Genomic DNA, 18633 nt, shown 5'->3' on the forward strand with positions numbered 1-18633 from the left:
GTTTTCAGAGATTAATTGTGATTAATAAATGTAATCCTCTTCTCCATGTTCCTCTGACTCTAACATGTGTCTCTAGTCCGTCTACAAACCCCCCAATGATGAGAAAAGTCCATCCTCTCTGTCTTGTGCCTGCTCCACTTTTCAGAAAATGTGTACTCAAACAGGCCGTTTGGAGATTTTCCCTTCATGACATCACAAAGGGCAGTAGCCCCTCCCCCAGGTGGGTGACACTCCCACAGCTAGGTGTTTGTTCTGCCCTCTGAGTCTGCCTTCTCACCGTAAACAATAGGACATGGAGCGAGAAAACACCGAGTACACCCAAGCCCTTCCAGAGAGGGGGCGTGGTCAGACACAGCTCATTTACATATTTAAAGCTACAGACACAGAAACAGTCTGTTCTGAGCAGGGCTGAAATAGAGGGGTTTATAGACATGATCAAATACAGGATCAGAGTGGATTTAGAACAAGAAACTTCCCACACATGTTTTGAGGAGCTCCGACTTATTTACACTGAAGAAGAGGAGGAGGATACGCCACCTTTAAAGTGTTCATGCAGGCTGGGCACTCTTGCAACTATTGCTATTCATTATTTGATTGATAAAACTAAGACAGTCCAAAAAAGTGTTTTCAAAAATGTAGAACTTCAGCATTTAAAACTCTAACATTTGAATTTCTGAGGAGGGGCTCTGAAGAGTAGTTTGTCCTCCTGACATATATTAACATTAGATTGAAGGTTTATGAACTCTTGAACTTCCTGTATGAATTAAAAGTAAACAATCGCTCATCTCTCTAAAGGCAGCAGTATGTATCAAAAGCCTTCACATAAGTAAGCGTCCTGTACGTCCTCGACAAAGGGGGCCTCACAGGAACAGAGCATCTGACCTCATTTAGAGCTGAAGCAGCATGTGTTTCCTCATTGTTCTCCACTCGAGCAGAAGAGCCGTCATGTCTGTTTGTGACCACCAGGGGGCATATTCTCAAATAAAGATCCTCTATCACAGCCTGCCAAGTTAGCTGACAGGAAAAGTGGGACACAATCCCCCCCCACACAGCTGTGTCTCCACTCACCACTCTGTGTCGTATTTACTCGGGTCGTCATAACAACTTTCTGATGAGTGTGAGGAAGGGAGGAAGGGGTGGGGGGGAGTAAGAGGATATGAATGGAAAAGGGCAGAGGAAGTTAGTGGGCTTGTTGTACATCCTGCCATCTGATGAAGTTCAGGGATGACCTCAGTGAATTTAATTATCACAAACACTTAAGGGATATTTTAAGGAACGTTATTTAACTCTCCAGTCATCAACACGCCCCCCCCCCCCCCCCCTCCTTCTTTGAAAGACTACACGTCAAGAGAAACTTTTTGAAGATCTAAAGAATCTTTTGCATGATCCTAAGGCCTTTAAAATGAAGCAAGATCCCAAATAACCTCTGACATCTTATTTAGGATCCTCCAGGTTTCTCAGGATCAACTTTAACTTCTCTCTCTCTGTGTCCCTTCAGGAGCCCCGTAGTTTCAGAATTTAGAAAAACAAAATGAATAGCTTTAAATTCAATCTAAGCTGTGAATGAGTGTAAAAAGTCCAGTGAAGGCAACACGTGGATGGTGAGCATTGTTTATTTCATGACACAATTCTGTTTTTAAAAGTGAATTAAACACGATGATGGAGAAGATGTTTTTAATTGAGATAAAATCATCAGATAAAAAACAAAAACAAAAACTGAAGCATCCAAATTGTAAAACACTATATCGCTGCTTCACATGACATTTTCCTTCACAGTTTATCAATTTGATAACTCTTAAAATAAATCACAGACAAACTTAAGGAATCATTACACTTCATCATAAAACCAGAACAACTTCACTTTAGAAGAGAAGAGCAGCTTCCTCAACACGCAGAGACACAAAGAGAGAAATGACTTCAAAACAACTTAGGCCCCGTTAATAATATGTGGAATATCATTTGGATTTTCAACTCAAGCGCTCAGAGCGGCTCCACAAAAGGCCAAGCGCTCAGAAAAAAGACGATGAGTGCTGCACTTTTTCTCCGGGCGGCTGCCTCCTGCTGCAAACTCTACTCTTTGAAAACAATTGGAACAAAAGACGCTAGCGCCCAGAAAATAACAGCTCGGTGGACACTGTGCCTAACAAGATTTAGGCTATCATACCGGACGTTTCCTCCAATAAAAAGGCAAATGTATGATTATTTTATCGCAGGGAAATACAACCGCACTGGGAAAAACCCCCTCACTTTAAATGATTGATACTCAGAAAATAAAGAAGTCGATATTTTGTTCATTTTCTTGTTGTCAAAACAATCCAATGAAAAGACCAAAACTAGAAATTAATGTTTCTACTAAGAATAGTTTAGTATGCATCCAGAACCTGATGTGTCCTGTACATGATGTAAAGCGCCTCACATCAGTGAAGAGAGCCACATCCCTACATTGGGCGCCATTTTCCTTCAGTATCAAGAACCCACAAAGCATCACAAAGTCTGCTGCCCCTGATTCTTACTAGATCTACTAAACTTCCTGTTTGTCTGCAAAGAAGAACAATTTTTGGGCCTTTTTTTTTACATCTTTATTTAGAGACAGGATCGAATCAGAAATCAGAGAGAGAGAGAGAGAGAGGGGGGGGGGGGGGATCAACAGGTGGGAAACAGTTCAGTTGTGACCTGAACCTGTTCCACCCTCTTGGAGAATCAACACCTCTGTACATGGAGCATGCCCACCAACTACCAGGCTACCAGCACCCCCCAAAAAGAAGCTTTTTAAAGTCATGTCAAAGCCGTTTAAAATAACAAAACTGCAAATTAAAAAAGGTGTTTTAAAATCTCTTTAATCTGTTTCCTGGAGACAAATTTCACAATTTGCTAAAATGACTTTAAAATCGCTTCGTTTCAGACGGATGCGAGGTTAGCTACCATGAGGCCATGAACCACACGACGGCAGAAAGAACTCGATAAACGCAAGTAGAAAGTTACTGGTTAAGAGTTGAGCATAACAGACAAGACGAAAAGTTAGAAGGTGGCTCATAGCTCGTCAGTTTTGGTCTTTTTTTCACATTTCATTGGCAATAAGAAAAACAGAATAAAACAAATCTTCACTGGAGCCTGGCACGGTTAGCGTAATTGTTTTGATTTCCAGAGAGTAAGTGTCATCATGATAAATACATTAAAGAATCCTGCACACTGCGCTCACCTAAAGAGAGGCTGTGGAGTCCCCTGAATGCGGGTTTCCTCAACACCTACAAACCAAAAAAAATAAACACGAGTGCAGAAACTTTGTAAATTCATTTCCATTAATGACCAAACCGAAGTCAGGAGTGTAGACGGGACGATGTGGTGTGTGTGTCCACGTTGATGATGTTAAAGCTAACGTCTAACGCAGGGTTAAAGTCCAGCTCTGTTAAAGTCTTTCTTGCGGTCCCCGAACAAAGAGTCCCAGGTCAGCGGGGAGTGCGGGGCGCAACTCTGAGACTTCAGGTCACACGAGAATCCTGCGGGACAGCAGTTCTTTGAGTCCGAGCAGCACACAGCCTGAGGAAAAAAAATAAATAAATAAATAAATAAATAATGAGCCATAAATGTGTAAAATTTAGATAAAAAGTCAGATGAGCAGTCGGTCACCGTTTTCACATCTGCTCTCCTGACATTTTTGTAGAGAGAATCACTCCCATGATTCACCACCAGCCTCAACGTTATCTTTTGTTATTGTTTTGATTGAGAGCCCCCTGGTGGTGGACTCTTCATACCGTTCGTTTAATTTAGACTCATTATTCAATTCTTATTTCTATTTTCTAAAGCAGTGGTTCTCAACTGGTGGGACAGGACCCTAAAGTTGGTCAAAGAGCTGTTCTTAGTGGGTCGCAAGTAAGTGCCTGGAAAGAAAAAAAGAGGTGCTTTTAAAACATGTTTGTTTTGTTCTTTCTCGTTGTCCTGTGACGTCTGAGGTCCAAGCTGCACTGTTTTTCATCAAATAACGCTTGTTTGTTGAAAAATATCAGAAATTTGGGTCATGATTTCTTACTGAGGAGTGTCTGGTTGTGGGTCCTGAGGCTGGACCACTGCTCTCATTGTTTCTATTATATCATTCAAATCCCTAGATCTGTGTTGCTGCAGGTTTCCCTTCAGGCATGTGAGGAACACACTGCTCACTGTAAGTCAAATCTACAAATAAAATGTGAAAAAGTAATATAAATCAGGACTAAATTAAAGTGACAGAGGATGTTTGATGAGGAAGGAAACAGAGAAGCTCTCACAGTCGACTCTGTGGATCACGTGTCATAAATGTTCACTGGTCACATTATCCACGCTCCGGATGATTGTACCATTTCAATTCTCAAATAAAATCTATTTCTCCTTCAATAAAATGAACATCAATGAAAGGTTTAGTGGATTGTGTGAGCTGAGGATCACCTTGGGCGAGGGGCAGCAGGCCCACTCTGTGTCTGAGATCCTGCAGCATGTGTCTCGCCCGGGGCAGTGATACACCCCCATGGTGTCACATGGTACGTCTGCATCGTCCTCTGTGACCGCAGGCTCGGACTGTACCACTTCACTCTGACGGAGGGTGCTGATGAGGGCGTCGTTGCTCTTCTTCTCACACGTTCCTGTGTGCATGTTGCAGGTGTATCCCTGCGGACAGCAGTGCTGGTGGTCTGCACAGCAAACCGCCTGAAGAGGAGACACATTGACAGCATTTAGAGTATGAACATTTCTCACTTCATCGTGTTCACTGGAAAATAAATAAAACAGGTCATCCTGCAGCACCAGTTCTGCTTCACAAAAGTGGCCCATTAGGCGGCTCGCATTAGATTTGACCTTTATTTTCCCCATGTTGTGACACAGTGATGTCACATTATGAAAAATCCTCTTCTCCATGTTCCTCTAACTCTAATATGTGTCTTTAGTCTGTCTACAAACCCCCCAGTGATGAGAAAAGTCCATCCTCTCCGTCTTTTACCTGCTCCACTTTTCAGAAAATGTGTGCTCAAACAGGCTGTTTGGAGATTTTCCCTTCATGACATCACAAAGGGCAGTAGCCCCTCCCCCAGGTGGGTGACACTCCCACAGCTAGGTGTTTGTTCTGCCCTCTGAGTCTGCCTTCTCACCGTAAACAATAGGACATGGAGCGAGAAAGCTCGAGTACACCCAAGACCTTCCAGAGAGGGGGCGTGGTCAGACACAGCTCATTTACATATTTAAAGGTACAGACACAGAAACAGCCTGTTCTGAGCAGGGATGAAATAGAGGGGTTTATAGACATGATCAAATACAGGATCAGAGTGGATTTAGAACAAGAAACTTCACACACATGATTTCAGGAGCTCTGAGACTTATTTACACTGAAGAAGAGGAGGAGGATATGTCACCTGTAAAAATAAAATGTTTGTAGCTTGATACTAAAAAGTATGTTAAATATTTTTATATTTTTTGAGAGGACAAAAGTCTTGCAGTATAATCAGATCAAACTTAGTTTGTGCTCTCTCTGAAACTTCAAATGAATAATCTTGTGTTAAATCAGCATCCAAACATGAATATGAAGTTAGAGGTGTACAGACCTTCACCAGCGGGCAGCAGCCCCACTCTCCTGAATCCAGCTTACAGCAGGTCGTTCCTGAAGCGCAGCTGCTCTTGTCGTCACATTTGACGTCTGTGACAGCGGACGGCTCAGTCAGAGCGCTCAGTTTAGTGAACCAGGGGATGACATGAGGGCCCTTTGAGCAGGAGGAGCGGTGAGGTTCACAGGTGTGAGAGCTGGGGCAGCAGTGGTTCCCGTCCTTACAGCAGACGGCCTGAAAAACAGCCGAGATGACTTAAAATCTGACACATAGTTTAGCGCTCTGTTTGGCGTGCAAGGGCGGTGAGTATTCTCCTACATTTGGCAGAGGACAGCAGCCCCACTTCTGCGTCTTGTCCATGAAGCAGCAGGTCGTGTCCTTCGGGCAGCTGGTCTGGGCGTCACACATGTTCCTGACCGGAGGAGGTGGAGCGGAAACAGCCGGACTGTTCTCCGTATGTAGAGCGGGGATCTTCTGCAGCCAGGGCAGACTGAGGGCTCCAGGTTTATCACACGTCTGTTCAGCTACATTACACCTATAGCCTTTTGGGCAGCAGTGCTCACGATCACTGCAGCACACAGCCTGGAAAAAAATTTGGTTAAATATCTCTTTAATGCAGCCGAAAAATCACAGAAAATGTCAGATTTTTAATTATTTAAATGGAACATATTATGAAAAATCCACTTTAACAGTGTTTTTGAACATATATTTGTGTAACCTGAGTGTCTACAGACCCACAACATGTGAAATAAACCATCCAGTCCTTTGTTTGTGGTCTGCATAAGTCTTACAACACAGAGGAAAATGCTCCGTTTCAGATATGCGCTCCAGTGTGTCACAGTGGAATTCTGGTAAAAAATAAATTAAAAAATAAATCCCCTACCCTCCCCTGGTATCTCCACCCATGGACTCCACCCCCAGACTAGAACAAAACTTTTACACAGATCTGCCATTTTTTTTAATTCTCTCTACAAAGGAGTGATGTCCACCAGGAAAACTCAGGGGGCGGGGGTCATTACATTTAAAGAGATACACACACCAAAACAGAGTGTTCTGAGAGAGCTGTTTTCTACAGGGTCACAAACCTCCTCTGGTGCTTGATTCATGTTATATTTTGACCAAAGCACAGCACAGATGTTTCATGTAGACCACAGGGGACTGTTTGAAAATATGGAGAAGGGGGCTAATAGGTCCTCTTTAAGTACAAGAGATTTAATGAATCAACACCCATTGGATTTACCTTCTTGAACCTTCAATTTTAATTTAAGAATCGGATGCTTTCTGACTTTGTGCTGCAAATATCGAAGGTTTCAATTTGCATTAGCGTTGTGTTTTTCCACTTTGAAAAGGAGCACCTGTAACAACTCCTCCTGAACACTCAACAAAAACTAACAAGACAAGACACAACACAACAGCAGCATCATCGACCCTGCAGAGACCCGTCCACACACGCACGCACGCAATGACTGACCTGAGGTAGGGGGCAGCACGCCCACTGTCCAGAGTCTCCCTTACAGCAGGTGGTTCCTCCGGGACACATTGTCTGCTTGTCACATTTCTCGTCCTGGACGTCTGAGATCAGGGCCGACACCTTCTCTACCATCGGGAGGGACGGGAGGAAACCCGACGGGTCGTCACAACTTTCAGCCTCCAGATTGCAGACGGTACCGTGAGGGCAGCAGTGGACGTGGTCATCACAACACACAGCCTGGAAAAACAAAAAATACAGACCGCATTATTGTGACTTCTTTTTACTCCATCATGAAGCAGTGCAGCACAAAAACCCACAGCGCACAAACCAGAAAAGTGCTGAGTGACAATAATCAAAACATCCTCCTGACACATTACCTGAGGCAGAGGACAGCACGCCCAGCCTCCGCCTGCCGTCTTGCAGCAGGTGGCTTTTCCCGGACACGACGTGGATTTATCACACCTGCTGTTCTCAGTCAGCAGAGGGAAGGCGGGAACTTTTGTAAGCCAGGGCATCACAGTGCTGCCAGCGGGATCGTCGCATGTGGATTCGGCCAGGTTACAGAGGGTGCCGTGAGGACAGCAGTGCAGGTGGTCGTCACAACACACGGCCTGCAGCGAGAAGAAACAACAAACTGTGAATCTTAACTTCATAATTATCTGTTTGCCAAACTTTTCTAGTCTGATAAATATTAGCCTTCATCATATTGACTCACATTCCTCCACCCGAGTGTTGCAACAAAACATTTCTCTCTGAGGTAGGTGAGAGGCCGTTTGTCAAGGTAATTGAGAACTTAAAAAAAAAAAAAAATGTACTCTGCAGACAGGAGGGGAATCATAAATCTTCTGAAAGTCTTTAGTCATTCTTTGCAGCTACAGAGAGACAAACTCAGCCTGTCGGTTGGTTCATTATCGTTTATATTTTTGTAAACATCATTATGTCTGTACCTTTGGAAGTGGACAGCACGCCCATTGCTCCGCTGATGATTTACAGCAGGTGAACCCGTCAGCACAGGCCACAGAGTCGTTGCAGGGAACAGAAGTGACTGAAAGACAAACAGAAACTTTATCACCAGTTTAAAACTCAGCAAAAAGACACAATAAACAAAACATTGTCTTCTCCCTCCACTTAGAAATCTATCACCTGCATTAAATGCAATGCCAATAGACAATCAACAGGCTGTTAGTAGTTATGTTTTGCTCGCAGCTAATTTGTCCTGCAGGCTCTAGCATGAGAGCTCCTTAAATCAGATAATGCCCTTGTTTCATATAAAAACTAAGAACTACTTAATGGCACTTAAAGGTCCAATCAGTAAGATGTGTAGTGAGTGAAATGATAAAGGTATCTAACTATATGATCAGTAAGGAAACATGCTATGTTGAAGTGCTGGCTTCTCTGACAACAATGCAGCAGCCAGTATGTCCTCCTTCTAACTTTAGATTCTGCTCCTGAATGCTCTGGATTTGTTTGGACCAGAGAAGACTACAATGTTTTAATATAAACATATTGGCCCTTTAAAGAAGTTTAGTCTTACCTTTAGAGTTATCATTTCTCTGGACTGCGATCAGCTTCGTCTCTGCAGCGCTGATCTTGACGATCTCGGTGGTCTCTCTTTGGGGCGACATACAGGCGCTGTGGACGAGGTCACACTCTGTTCCTGCAGGACAACAGTGGATGTGATCTGAACAACAGACGGCCTGAAAAAAAACAAGATAGAAATGTATTAACTGAAGATCTTCAACTTTTCATCCTTAAACGTGCAGGGTCTAGCTCTCTTTGGGGAGTAATCTTCATCCCTTTGAACGTGTGATCTCATGGTACTCACATCGGGCATCGGACAGCAGCCGTAAGAGCCGCTTGTCATCCGACAGCATGATGTCTGGTCCGGACACGCCGATGTCTTGTCTGGACAATCGACTGACAGAACGATAAAAAACAGAACAGACTCAGGCTCTGATGCTTGACACGTGTTTTGTTTTAAAATATTAATGACTTTCTTTAAACTGCACTTTGCTCCTCACCGTCATTAGGGACAGCTGCGATCTTCTTCAGCAGAGGAAGCTGCACCTCGCCAGACTTGCAGACACCACCCTCAAGGTCACATACTGTGTTGCTAGGGCAACAGTGGAGCACCCTCAAGGTCACATACTGTGTTGCTAGGGCAACAGTGGAGGTGATCGCTGCAGCATATGGCCTGCAAATGATTAAAGCAACAACCATAGAGTAAAACAATACAGGGAGTTTCAAGCAAATTCCAGCTAATAAAATCAAACACAGAATTAAAAATAAGTCTTTCCAGACGCATATATGAACAACAACTAAACATTAGGATTTCACTAACGTGTTCTCGGTTAGAGCAATGTAGTGTAGAATTCAGTTTATCCTGCGATTAGATACAAATACAATATGTTCTTTCATTGGCAGTTTAGAGGCAGCTCTGGCCTCGTGCTTGGTCTCTCTCTCTTTTTCTTCCTCCAACAACGTCCTCTATGTTCTCTTCACCTCTGCCATGATGTTGCAGAACAGGACACATTAGCATTAGGGACTTCATGTTGAAGAGCTGTGAGCGTGAAGTGAGCGTGCTTCTTGCAGGAGATCAAACCTGCATAAATCAATAAGACCAGAGCGTGCAGGGCAGCGGAGTGGGAAGGAGAGGGAGGCAGTTCTCTTTCCCTTTATCAAATCAGCGTGCCATTAAATTGATTATAAAGCTGTTCTTTCAGGGGAAAACAGTGCATAAGGTTACTCTAATTAATTATCCTGTCAACCCATTATCTATATGGCTTTTTCCCGTTCTATCCCAGCTGCCATTGGGTCAGGGGCGGGGTTTCACCCTGGACTGGTCTCCAGTCGATCACAGGGCTGACACGTAGAGACAGACGACCAGCCACACTCAGACAATTAAGAGTCAGCAGTTAACCTAACGAGCATGTCTTTGGACTGTGGGAGGAAGCTGTAGAGAACCCACACATGCACGGGGAGAACATGCAAACTCCACACGGAGAGACTCCTGTCAGACGAGGATTCAAACCAGGAACCTCCTCACTGTGAGGCGACAGCGCTAACCCCTGAACCACCGTTGCAATTTAATTAATTAATTGCAATTTCACAGAGCAAATGTTAAGTTATCGTCAAATTACTGTCCAGTCATTGAAGGAAAACCCGAAGATTTTAAAGGATTTATACAATTATTTTTTTTTAAAAAAAAGGAGGAAATTAGCTAATTCTAATATTTGAGATGCAGAACGTACCAGTATTTGGCAAGACTCTGTTCCTGATCTGAAATTCTTGGATAATAGTTTGACTAACTTTACCTCTGGATACGGGCAGCAGCCGTAGTCTCCACTGAGCAACAGGCAGCAGGTGTATTGATCAGGACAGCTGCTTCTTCCACCTGGACAGGTGACTGAAGTGACCGCAGAGGCTGCAGAAACACATGAAGACAGAAACAAGGTCATAAGATACCAGCAGGATATCATCAGCATATCAGTGTGGCAGTGGCAGATGGATTTAAGTGACTTTCTGGTATTTTTCAAGGTCATCTTTAAGATCTTTAAACGTGATTAGTAGGACTTCCTCACCTGTAGCATTGTCCCTCCTCCTGGCGGGCATTTTCTGCAGCATGGGGAAGGACTCGAGTGAGGCGGACAAACACCTCGAGTGAGCGATGTCACACTTTGTTCCCTCGGGACAACAGTGGAGTTTATCCTCACAACACACTGCCTGCAGAGAGAGAGCGAGAGAGAGACACATCATTTCAGAGAGTAATGAAACAGCAAAATGTTCTAACTAGCCAAAGCGCTTTCACACCTACACATTCACACACTGATGGTAGAGGCTGCTGTGTGAAGTGATCATGTCTATAAACAACCTCTATTTCAGCCCTGCTCAGAACAGACTGTTTCTGTGTCTGTAGCTGTAAATTAGCTGTGTCTGACCACGCCCCCTCTCTGGAAGGTCTCTGGCTTTCTCGCCAGTGTCCTATTGTTTTTAAGATTATCATCATCTGTCACAGAATGTATTCTTTAAAGTATTTTATGCATAGCAACAATTCAAAAAAAGATTTCTATCATGGAGAGCGTCCAGAGAAGCAGCGTTCAGCTTCAGTCTCTGACCAGCAGACTGTGTGATATGTTTGTTGATGATAAGTGTATGAGGTTGTTTGTTGTTGTTGTTTGTGTGTGTGTTAGTTTGAGTGCAGATATGTGGACGTGTACTCATGTACGTCACCTTCACTAACGGACAGCAGCCCCAGGAGCCGTCCAGAAGCTGGCAGCAGGTGGTGTCATCCGGACACTCCGACTGCTGGTCCGGACACATGACTGCTTTTACTCGTTCCTCGAGCTGAAACAGACACGGAGCATGAAACACACACACACGCACACGCACACGCACACGCACACGCCAGCGGAAGATTTTCGCTTTCTGTCCTACAAATAAAATGTCAAATTGACTGCAACTAGAACATAGCAACATTAAAAGTAGAGCTAGGAGAATTAAAGTTTTATTTGACTGACAGAAGGTTAACAAACTGATCGGATATTTAATTAAGGACTGAACCCCGGTCTCAGAAATTTGAGGATTTTCAGCTCATCTTTGTCACATGTTGAAGGTAATTGGGACCTTTTAATGATTACCTTTATTTACAAAGGAAAATGGAAATAGTAGATAATATTGGAGAGAGAATGGGGTAGGAAATGCAGGAAAGGAGCCGATGGCCAGATTAAACCCGGGTTTCCAGCTCCAAGGACTGCAGCCTCTCTACATGATGCACAACCTAACCACTATGATAAATGTCAATGACCAGTTTTTAAAAATACCTGAGGGACGAGCAGGGCCTGTTTGGTGGGAACTCGTCTGATCAAGGGCAGAGAAACGGTCTTGTTGACGCACTTGGCGTGGACGAGATCACAAACTGTGTCCTTGTAGCAGCAGTGGAGGCGATCTGAGCAACACTCAGCCTGTAGGGGGATTCACAGAAACAGACAAAGGTTTCAGACACTCTAGGAACTGGTGTTGTAGTACTCCAAATCGGTCTTGGTCTTGAGACCACTTTTTGAAAGTCTCAGTCTTGTCTCAGCCTCAGACTTGTTGGACTCTGAATTCTAAATCAAGACCGGTCGAGACCACCACTGATAGGCTATTATTTTCTGTCATTACTGTGATTAGAAGAAAAGCACCCCTTTCTAAAAAGAACAAATAATTTAAATTCATTCATAATATGAATTTTATCCCCCGGTTACAGCCGCAACCTTCCCAGTGTTACGTGACACGCCCCCCTCCACACAAGAAAATGATTTTTCTGTGATATTTATGGTCCTGGTCTTGTCTCAGTCTCACCCTGCCCTGGTCTTGACTCGATCCCTAAATGTCTTGGTCTTGGTCTCGGAGCACTCTGGTCTCGGGTACGTCTTGGTCTTAACTAAAACACTACTCATCCTGTCAGTGAGGATAATCAGTCCTCCAGGTCAAAGTTTATCTGCATGTGATGGTTTTTTTGTTGTTGCACAAACATCTTGACATTCAGAAGAAAAATGTAAAAAGACTGTTTTGATCTGAAGTCATCTAACTGATCGATGCCTTCATAAATGTGTGAGTCATACATAACACACATCAATTGGTCGACAGTACAGACCTTACCTTATATGTCATTTTGAAAATGTGTTCGAACTGCCTTAAAGGCTTTATATGTGATTTTTTGATCCAGCAGATGTCGCCCTTGAGCTCCAGCATGAAACCAAAACAACTCACGCTGCATTGTTGTGTTAGCATGCTAATGCTAGTGATCTTTGTTATGCTGGTATCTTCACACTGCATGTAAATTGACCTGAAATGAGCGTGATCTAGAAACACAGTTAAGCAGTGAGTACAGTATGTTATTCTTCTTTTCTCTAGTCCCTCAATTAAACAACTTTTATACACGAGGGGAGGAGTCAGCCAGCTGTCCGGGCGATGTAAACAAAGTGAAGATAGGACTCTGAAAACTCTGAAAACATCACAGACAGTGGGACTCGGGTGTTACACCCATTGTAGACAGTCATGACTCACAGAGTTATTTTCAGAGGAGATACTTGATTTCTACATTTAAGTGTGAAAAATCACATATAAAGACTTAAATGTTTTACATGTTTTTAATTCTTCACTACAGCTGTCCGATAGATTAACCCCAGTATGTTTGCAAAGTTAAACGTCAAGTAAGTGTGGTGATAATTTTATATATCTTCATATTCCTTGATTGAACTGAAGCCATTTGAAAGAGGATTTAAACCGAAGTTAGGTTGCAAAAACAACAGCGTGCTCATACTCTGCATCTTGAAGCTTCATCTGCAAAGAGCTCTTCTTGCAGCTTAATTGAAACATGCCCCCCCCCCACCCCTCGTGTCAGACATGTGACAGTTTGAAAACTCACATGAGGAAGTGGGCAGCATCCGTATCCTCCCACGATGTTCATGCAGCAGGTGTTTTTATCCTGACACATGCCTCCATCAGGACAGACGAGCGCTGCGCCGAGGCCCAGCAGAGCCAAAAGCAGGATCCCCATCTGCACAGTCTGAACACGAGGAGACGAGGAGACAAGAGGGATGATGAGAGAGAAGTGAAGTGTGACACGTTGTTGTTGTCCGACAAACACACAAAGATCCTGAACGACTGTCAACAGGCTTTATCTAATCTTTGAGCTTCTCTTTGGTTCTTGAGAATAAAGAGGGCAGCAGCTGGGCAAACACACAAGCTGATTAACTGGATTTCAACACCAAACAAAAACACAGATTCTGAAAAGTTCACGTCTGCTTTATGTTTGTTATCTGAGGCATTTCTTATCAAACTCCATCACTACACAATGACCTTAGTCACCATGTCAATGTTTAACTAATGTACAAGTAGGTTCATTTTCAGGTGTTTGTTTGGGATACAGCTAACTACTGTAACTAATTCTTCCAAATCTGCTTCTCTCGTCTGACTCTTTACAAGGTTACATTTTCTGTCAAAGAAAACCTTCAAATCGATGCACACGGAGATCAAACCGTGAAGCTTTTGGTGTTTTTGGCTTGCAAAAAAAATGTATCACAAAAGGTTTTTGATCAAGAAATAAGCTAGCTTTCTTTGGGTTTATTTTTCTGCTCTGTGAGGTGGTCAGGCAGATTTGTCGAAGCAGGTCATTCCTTCGGGGTTTAACAGAAGTTTCTTGAGCAACCGTGTTTGATACAGGGAGAGGTTGCAACATTAAAACAGAGGAATTCATCTGTTGTTAAGCAAAAACGGCACAAATATGGAGCAACCTGCAAAGCTGTTAGGCTATTTTCTATGATATACACTTTATTTTACACATGTGGGTCCATACCACTTTAAATAACAAGATTAATATCTGTACAAAAAAGGACAACAACACATTGACCAAGGAATAAAAAAGCATCATAGTTAACATCTACTTTGAGAAAAAGGGAAAAAGACAATTCCTACAATGCTTCCAGGGACAAGAAATCACAGCACGTCACTTTAGAGTACGGCCGACCGATATGAATTTTTTTTTTTTTTTTTTTTGAAATCTTTCTACAGATCTATAATCGATCTGTAGAGATATATAAATATACACATTTGTTACGTTGATCCCTCAAATTCAGTTATCAAATACTTGTGGAAAAGATAGTTAATGAAGACTCAACTGGAAAGTAACTGAGCATGTAGGTGCATCACATCCTGACACTCTGGAGAGTCATGATGCTTGTTGTAATCCATACAGCGCCCTCTGCTGGTGACAGAGAACTGCTAGTGTAATACAACGATACTCAAGTGAAATGCTATTTGACTGGTGAATTAATTCGAGTCATGTTGGCACATATCTGCAATAAAGTTAGCTGATACCGATAGCCACTTGATATGCTAATATCGGCCAATATCATTGACTGGCTGAAGCAGCGGGAGCAGCTCGGGGTTCCTGTTTTCTTCAGCTGCTGTTTTGCTTCTTCTGGTTTTATCTGCTCTTTAGTGTGTTTTCCAAGTGTCCTGTGCATGTTTAGACACATCTATGTGCAAAAATTAAAAGTCTGTGGAAACGCGGCTCCTCCTACGTCCTCCTGTTAGCTGTAGCATTAGCTGCATGTAACGCTCGGTTCGAGCCCCCCTCGATAAAAATGTGTCAGTGTGACGTCATTGTCAGTGTGAGATCACTGATCTAAGCTCATTGGCTCGTTGTGGCCCAGCAGCTCATGTTGAAATTTCCGAGACGCGTGCTGAGCAACTGACCAATAACGACAGAGCGGATCAGCAGACCAATCAGAGCAGACTTGGCCCACGTGGGGTCTAACAGTGTGGGCTCAACAGAGTGTAGCTGACGGACTCAGAGCGGAGAGGGAGCAAGGAGGAGCAGGACATGAAAACAGACACTTTCTTCAGACTTTATCTATTGTGAACGTACAAAAGTAGGAACATAGATTAAATATACGAACCCTAAAAAGGACAGAATATGGGCTCTTTAAGAGTCTTGTCGAAGGACAAATCGGACATGTGGCTGCAGGAGCTGGGGATCAAACCACCGACCTTCCAGTTTAGAGATGACCGACTGAGCCTTCATTAACTTCATGTTAAGTTGGATTTATGTTTTTTACATTATAGGCTACGGTCACTGCTTACTTTAGATTAACAATAAGATACAAAACCTGGTTTAAAAAGGTGGGGCATATATATTTATGAACAGATATACATACTTTAATCTTCTTTATTAAACGTTTTCTTTGGCTTGATTTAGTCTCCTCTTTATGTGGATGTTGCCATGAATTTTAAATAGTGCAATTGTCATTTTCTTTTTTAATTTATCATTTTCAAATAAATTAATGTACATTTATTTCTTGTGGCAGCCCAAACAGGACTAATAAAAACTATTTTAACACATATTTACTTTGTTGAGCATGTTGTGTACCACAAGTATTAATCTGCAGATTAATTCAGCTTTTAAAAAAACAATAAAGTAGAATAAAAATGTAGTGAAATTTAGTTTAATGGACGAAAAGAGAAGCAGAAAATCAAAATACTCAATTAAAAGTATGTAAAATTGAACTTAAGTGCTACACATGAGTAAACATACATATAAACTTTTCTCCCCTGCAGCTTGCATATAAAATAATGAGTAAAACTATATAAATGTTAATAATAATAATGAGAGTATTTTACCATTATCAGCAGGTGGATTGTGTTGTTATGAACAAAGAGCACTGAGCTGCATACTCCTCTTACAACCTACTGAACAACAAAAACAACATTAATCACAATGATACTGTGTGGAAAATAATCACAATCACTCCTATAAATATAATAAGACATGTTTAGAAATATTACATCACTTGACACTAAAAGAAACTGACTGTAAGAGTTTAACTGAAAGTAGCGTGCTAGCTGGAAGCTAACGTCTAATCCAAAGAAAACAAGTTTAGCATGCTAGGTGGCTAACGTCTGAGCTAGCCGGTTTGTATGTTTCTGTCCCGTGCACAACCGGGGAGTGTTTTTCTTACCTGTCAGGTGTGGCTTCAGTTCAGGCTAGTCACACACACGAAGTCGTCTGCAAAGCGGCTTCACAAACATTCAGAGAACAAAGATGACATTTCTGTTTTTTTATGTCTTTCCTCCAGCTCACAGTCACGTGACAAACTGACACGTGACTCAGCTGTTCACAGTTAAAGAGACACTCCTCCAGCGGCAGAGCGGCAGAACGGCAGAGCGGCAGAGAGCGGCAGAGCGGCAGAGAGCGGCAGAGCGGCAGAGCGGCATATAAGTTATAAGTTAACAACGAGGAAGTGTAACATATTGACAATCTTTGATATTAATATTCTTCAAATTAGTAGCTCTATTTTTAAAGTTAAATACATGAGTGCAAACTTGCCAGAAAGTTTTAAAGCAGGGATGTCCAAAGTGCGGCCCGAGGGCCATTTGCGGCCCTTGAGGGGATTTTTTGCGGCTCGTGACGTCACATGAAGAATCAAAAGATTTTGATTAAGATCGGCACATTATCTTATTTTTCTTTTTCATGTTAACAAGCGCTGAACAATATTCCTAAAATAGAAAATGTTCAGTAATGTGTATGTTGTTGTTTTTTTTAAATCTACAGCTTTTACTATTTTCCACATTATTTTGTAAACTATGAAAAAAAACTTATGTAAAGTTTTTGCAAACAAGCGGACTGTTGTTTAACCATTTAATGACCTGAGCTCAATGCAGAAAGCTTTTCCAAAAACATGAACCACGTTACAGGCTTGATTCTGAGAAAAAAACAAATAAAGTAGAACGAAGAAATCAAAATATTTGATTTCCTTTTATTGAAGGGTTTCTTTAGCGAGCCTTTTGATTCTGATCTACAAAGCCTTACTATTTTTAAAACTATATTTTAAAAAACAAAACCTGTGGCCCGCGAACGATTCTAACACGACAATTTTGGCCCGCAAGAAAAAAGTTTGGACACCACTGAGCTAAAGCATTTTTAATTTTTAATTCTCAAGTGAACTATTACTCAACTAGACAAATCAATAACCTCTACCTATCAATGTGTCATACATCTCGAGGACTCAATAAGATACCGTGGAGTCAAATTATGGAACACGCATATTTATTTACTTGATGATTTTTTGTCTTTTTCTAGATACAAATTGAGACTCAGAAATGGTTTGATGTCAGAAAGATTTGTAGTGAATAGTGAATTGTCCTGTTTTGCTCTATTTTTATGTTTTCAATGTTTGTATGTAATTTCTAATTGGGGTAAATTTGATTTGTGATAGTAAATATTCTTACTTTGTTATTTTTACTGTATTTTATTTTAACTTTGTTTAATCTCTTAAGGTGAGGTTTTGAGATAAGCCCTCATGGGTTTCTACCTCACCTGCACATGTGTTTTATTTTGTATTTTTTTTAATTTTCTGTTTGATTCTTCTTTCAAAAAATGTGCAAATAAACTAAACTAAACTAAACTTGTAGAAAGGTATCTTGTGACTTTTTACAACAACAATCACATTTTATGATGCAGCTGTATGCAAAAAGAAAACTTGAAATTAACAGCCACATCTTCTCACATCTATGGGAGTTCATACAGTATCAATACATCTCTGATATTTACAGTACAGTTACTTCCTTCTGGTTATTGGTTCAGATGTTCCTATTTATATGTAATCTATAAACCAACAGATAGATTCTTTTTAAATGTATTTTATATACTTTATTAATCATTGAGGGAAATTCTGGTTTTACTCTCTGTTATTTAGAGACATGCTTCTCAAACACTTAGGCCCGAATCACACACATGCACAAACAGGACCTGTGGACATCCATTAGTGAAAAGATTGTTGGGGTTGGGGGTTCGATGCCTTGTTTCAAGGACACCTCTGTAGTACTCGGGAAGTGACCCAGCAACCTCTTCAGCTACCAGACCAACTTCCATATTATGGTTCGCATCGGGACTTGACCCAGCGACCCCACCAAGTCCCAACAGATTGAGCAGCCCCCCAGTGCCTTTTCCCTGATTAATTCAAGTCAGGGGGGATAGTTGTGTTAGTGATGTTGTTGTTTCACCTCGGCTGTGTCAGGAGTTACTCTCTCATGTATGTAGGCTAATGTTAATGTGGT

The 18633-nt window shown here is 42.0% G+C and overlaps 1 protein-coding gene across 2 annotated transcripts; it reads right to left on the minus strand.

The window, feature by feature from the left end:
- Positions 1-1595: 1595 nt before the first annotated feature.
- On the minus strand, positions 1596-16692 carry grnb (granulin b). Of its 2 annotated transcripts, none has more exons than XM_065949652.1 (18): positions 16536-16692; positions 16198-16266; positions 13442-13582; positions 11853-11993; positions 11263-11376; positions 10614-10755; positions 10347-10456; positions 9173-9226; positions 9054-9129; positions 8858-8949; positions 8567-8729; positions 7980-8077; positions 7410-7643; positions 7033-7269; positions 5880-6143; positions 5562-5795; positions 4417-4674; positions 1596-3537 (listed from the first exon to the last, which is right to left on the minus strand). In XM_065949652.1, the coding sequence occupies exons 2-18, from the start codon at positions 16198-16200 to the stop codon at positions 3391-3393; spliced, it is 2508 nt and encodes an 835-aa protein (XP_065805724.1). In that variant the 5' UTR covers positions 16201-16266; positions 16536-16692; the 3' UTR covers positions 1596-3390. The 2 variants fall into 2 exon arrangements, with proteins under 2 accessions (XP_065805724.1, XP_065805725.1); XM_065949653.1 differs by having other exon boundaries at positions 16198-16263; positions 16536-16677.
- Positions 16693-18633: the final 1941 nt, after the last annotated feature.

This window comes from Labrus bergylta, chromosome 21 (assembly GCF_963930695.1).
Source record: "Labrus bergylta chromosome 21, fLabBer1.1, whole genome shotgun sequence".
Classification (NCBI taxonomy): Eukaryota; Metazoa; Chordata; class Actinopteri; order Labriformes; family Labridae; genus Labrus; species Labrus bergylta.

Excerpts from the sequence above, each read along its gene's own strand:
- grnb (XM_065949652.1), bottom strand. Across the intron at positions 11,377-11,852 it reads AGGCCCTGCTCGTCCCTCAG|CTCGAGGAACGAGTAAAAGC; the intron begins GTATTTTTAAAA and ends TGTCTGTTTCAG. Across the intron at positions 7,270-7,409 it reads CGTGCTGTCCTCTGCCTCAG|GCTGTGTGTTGTGATGACCA; the intron begins GTAATGTGTCAG and ends TTGTTTTTCCAG.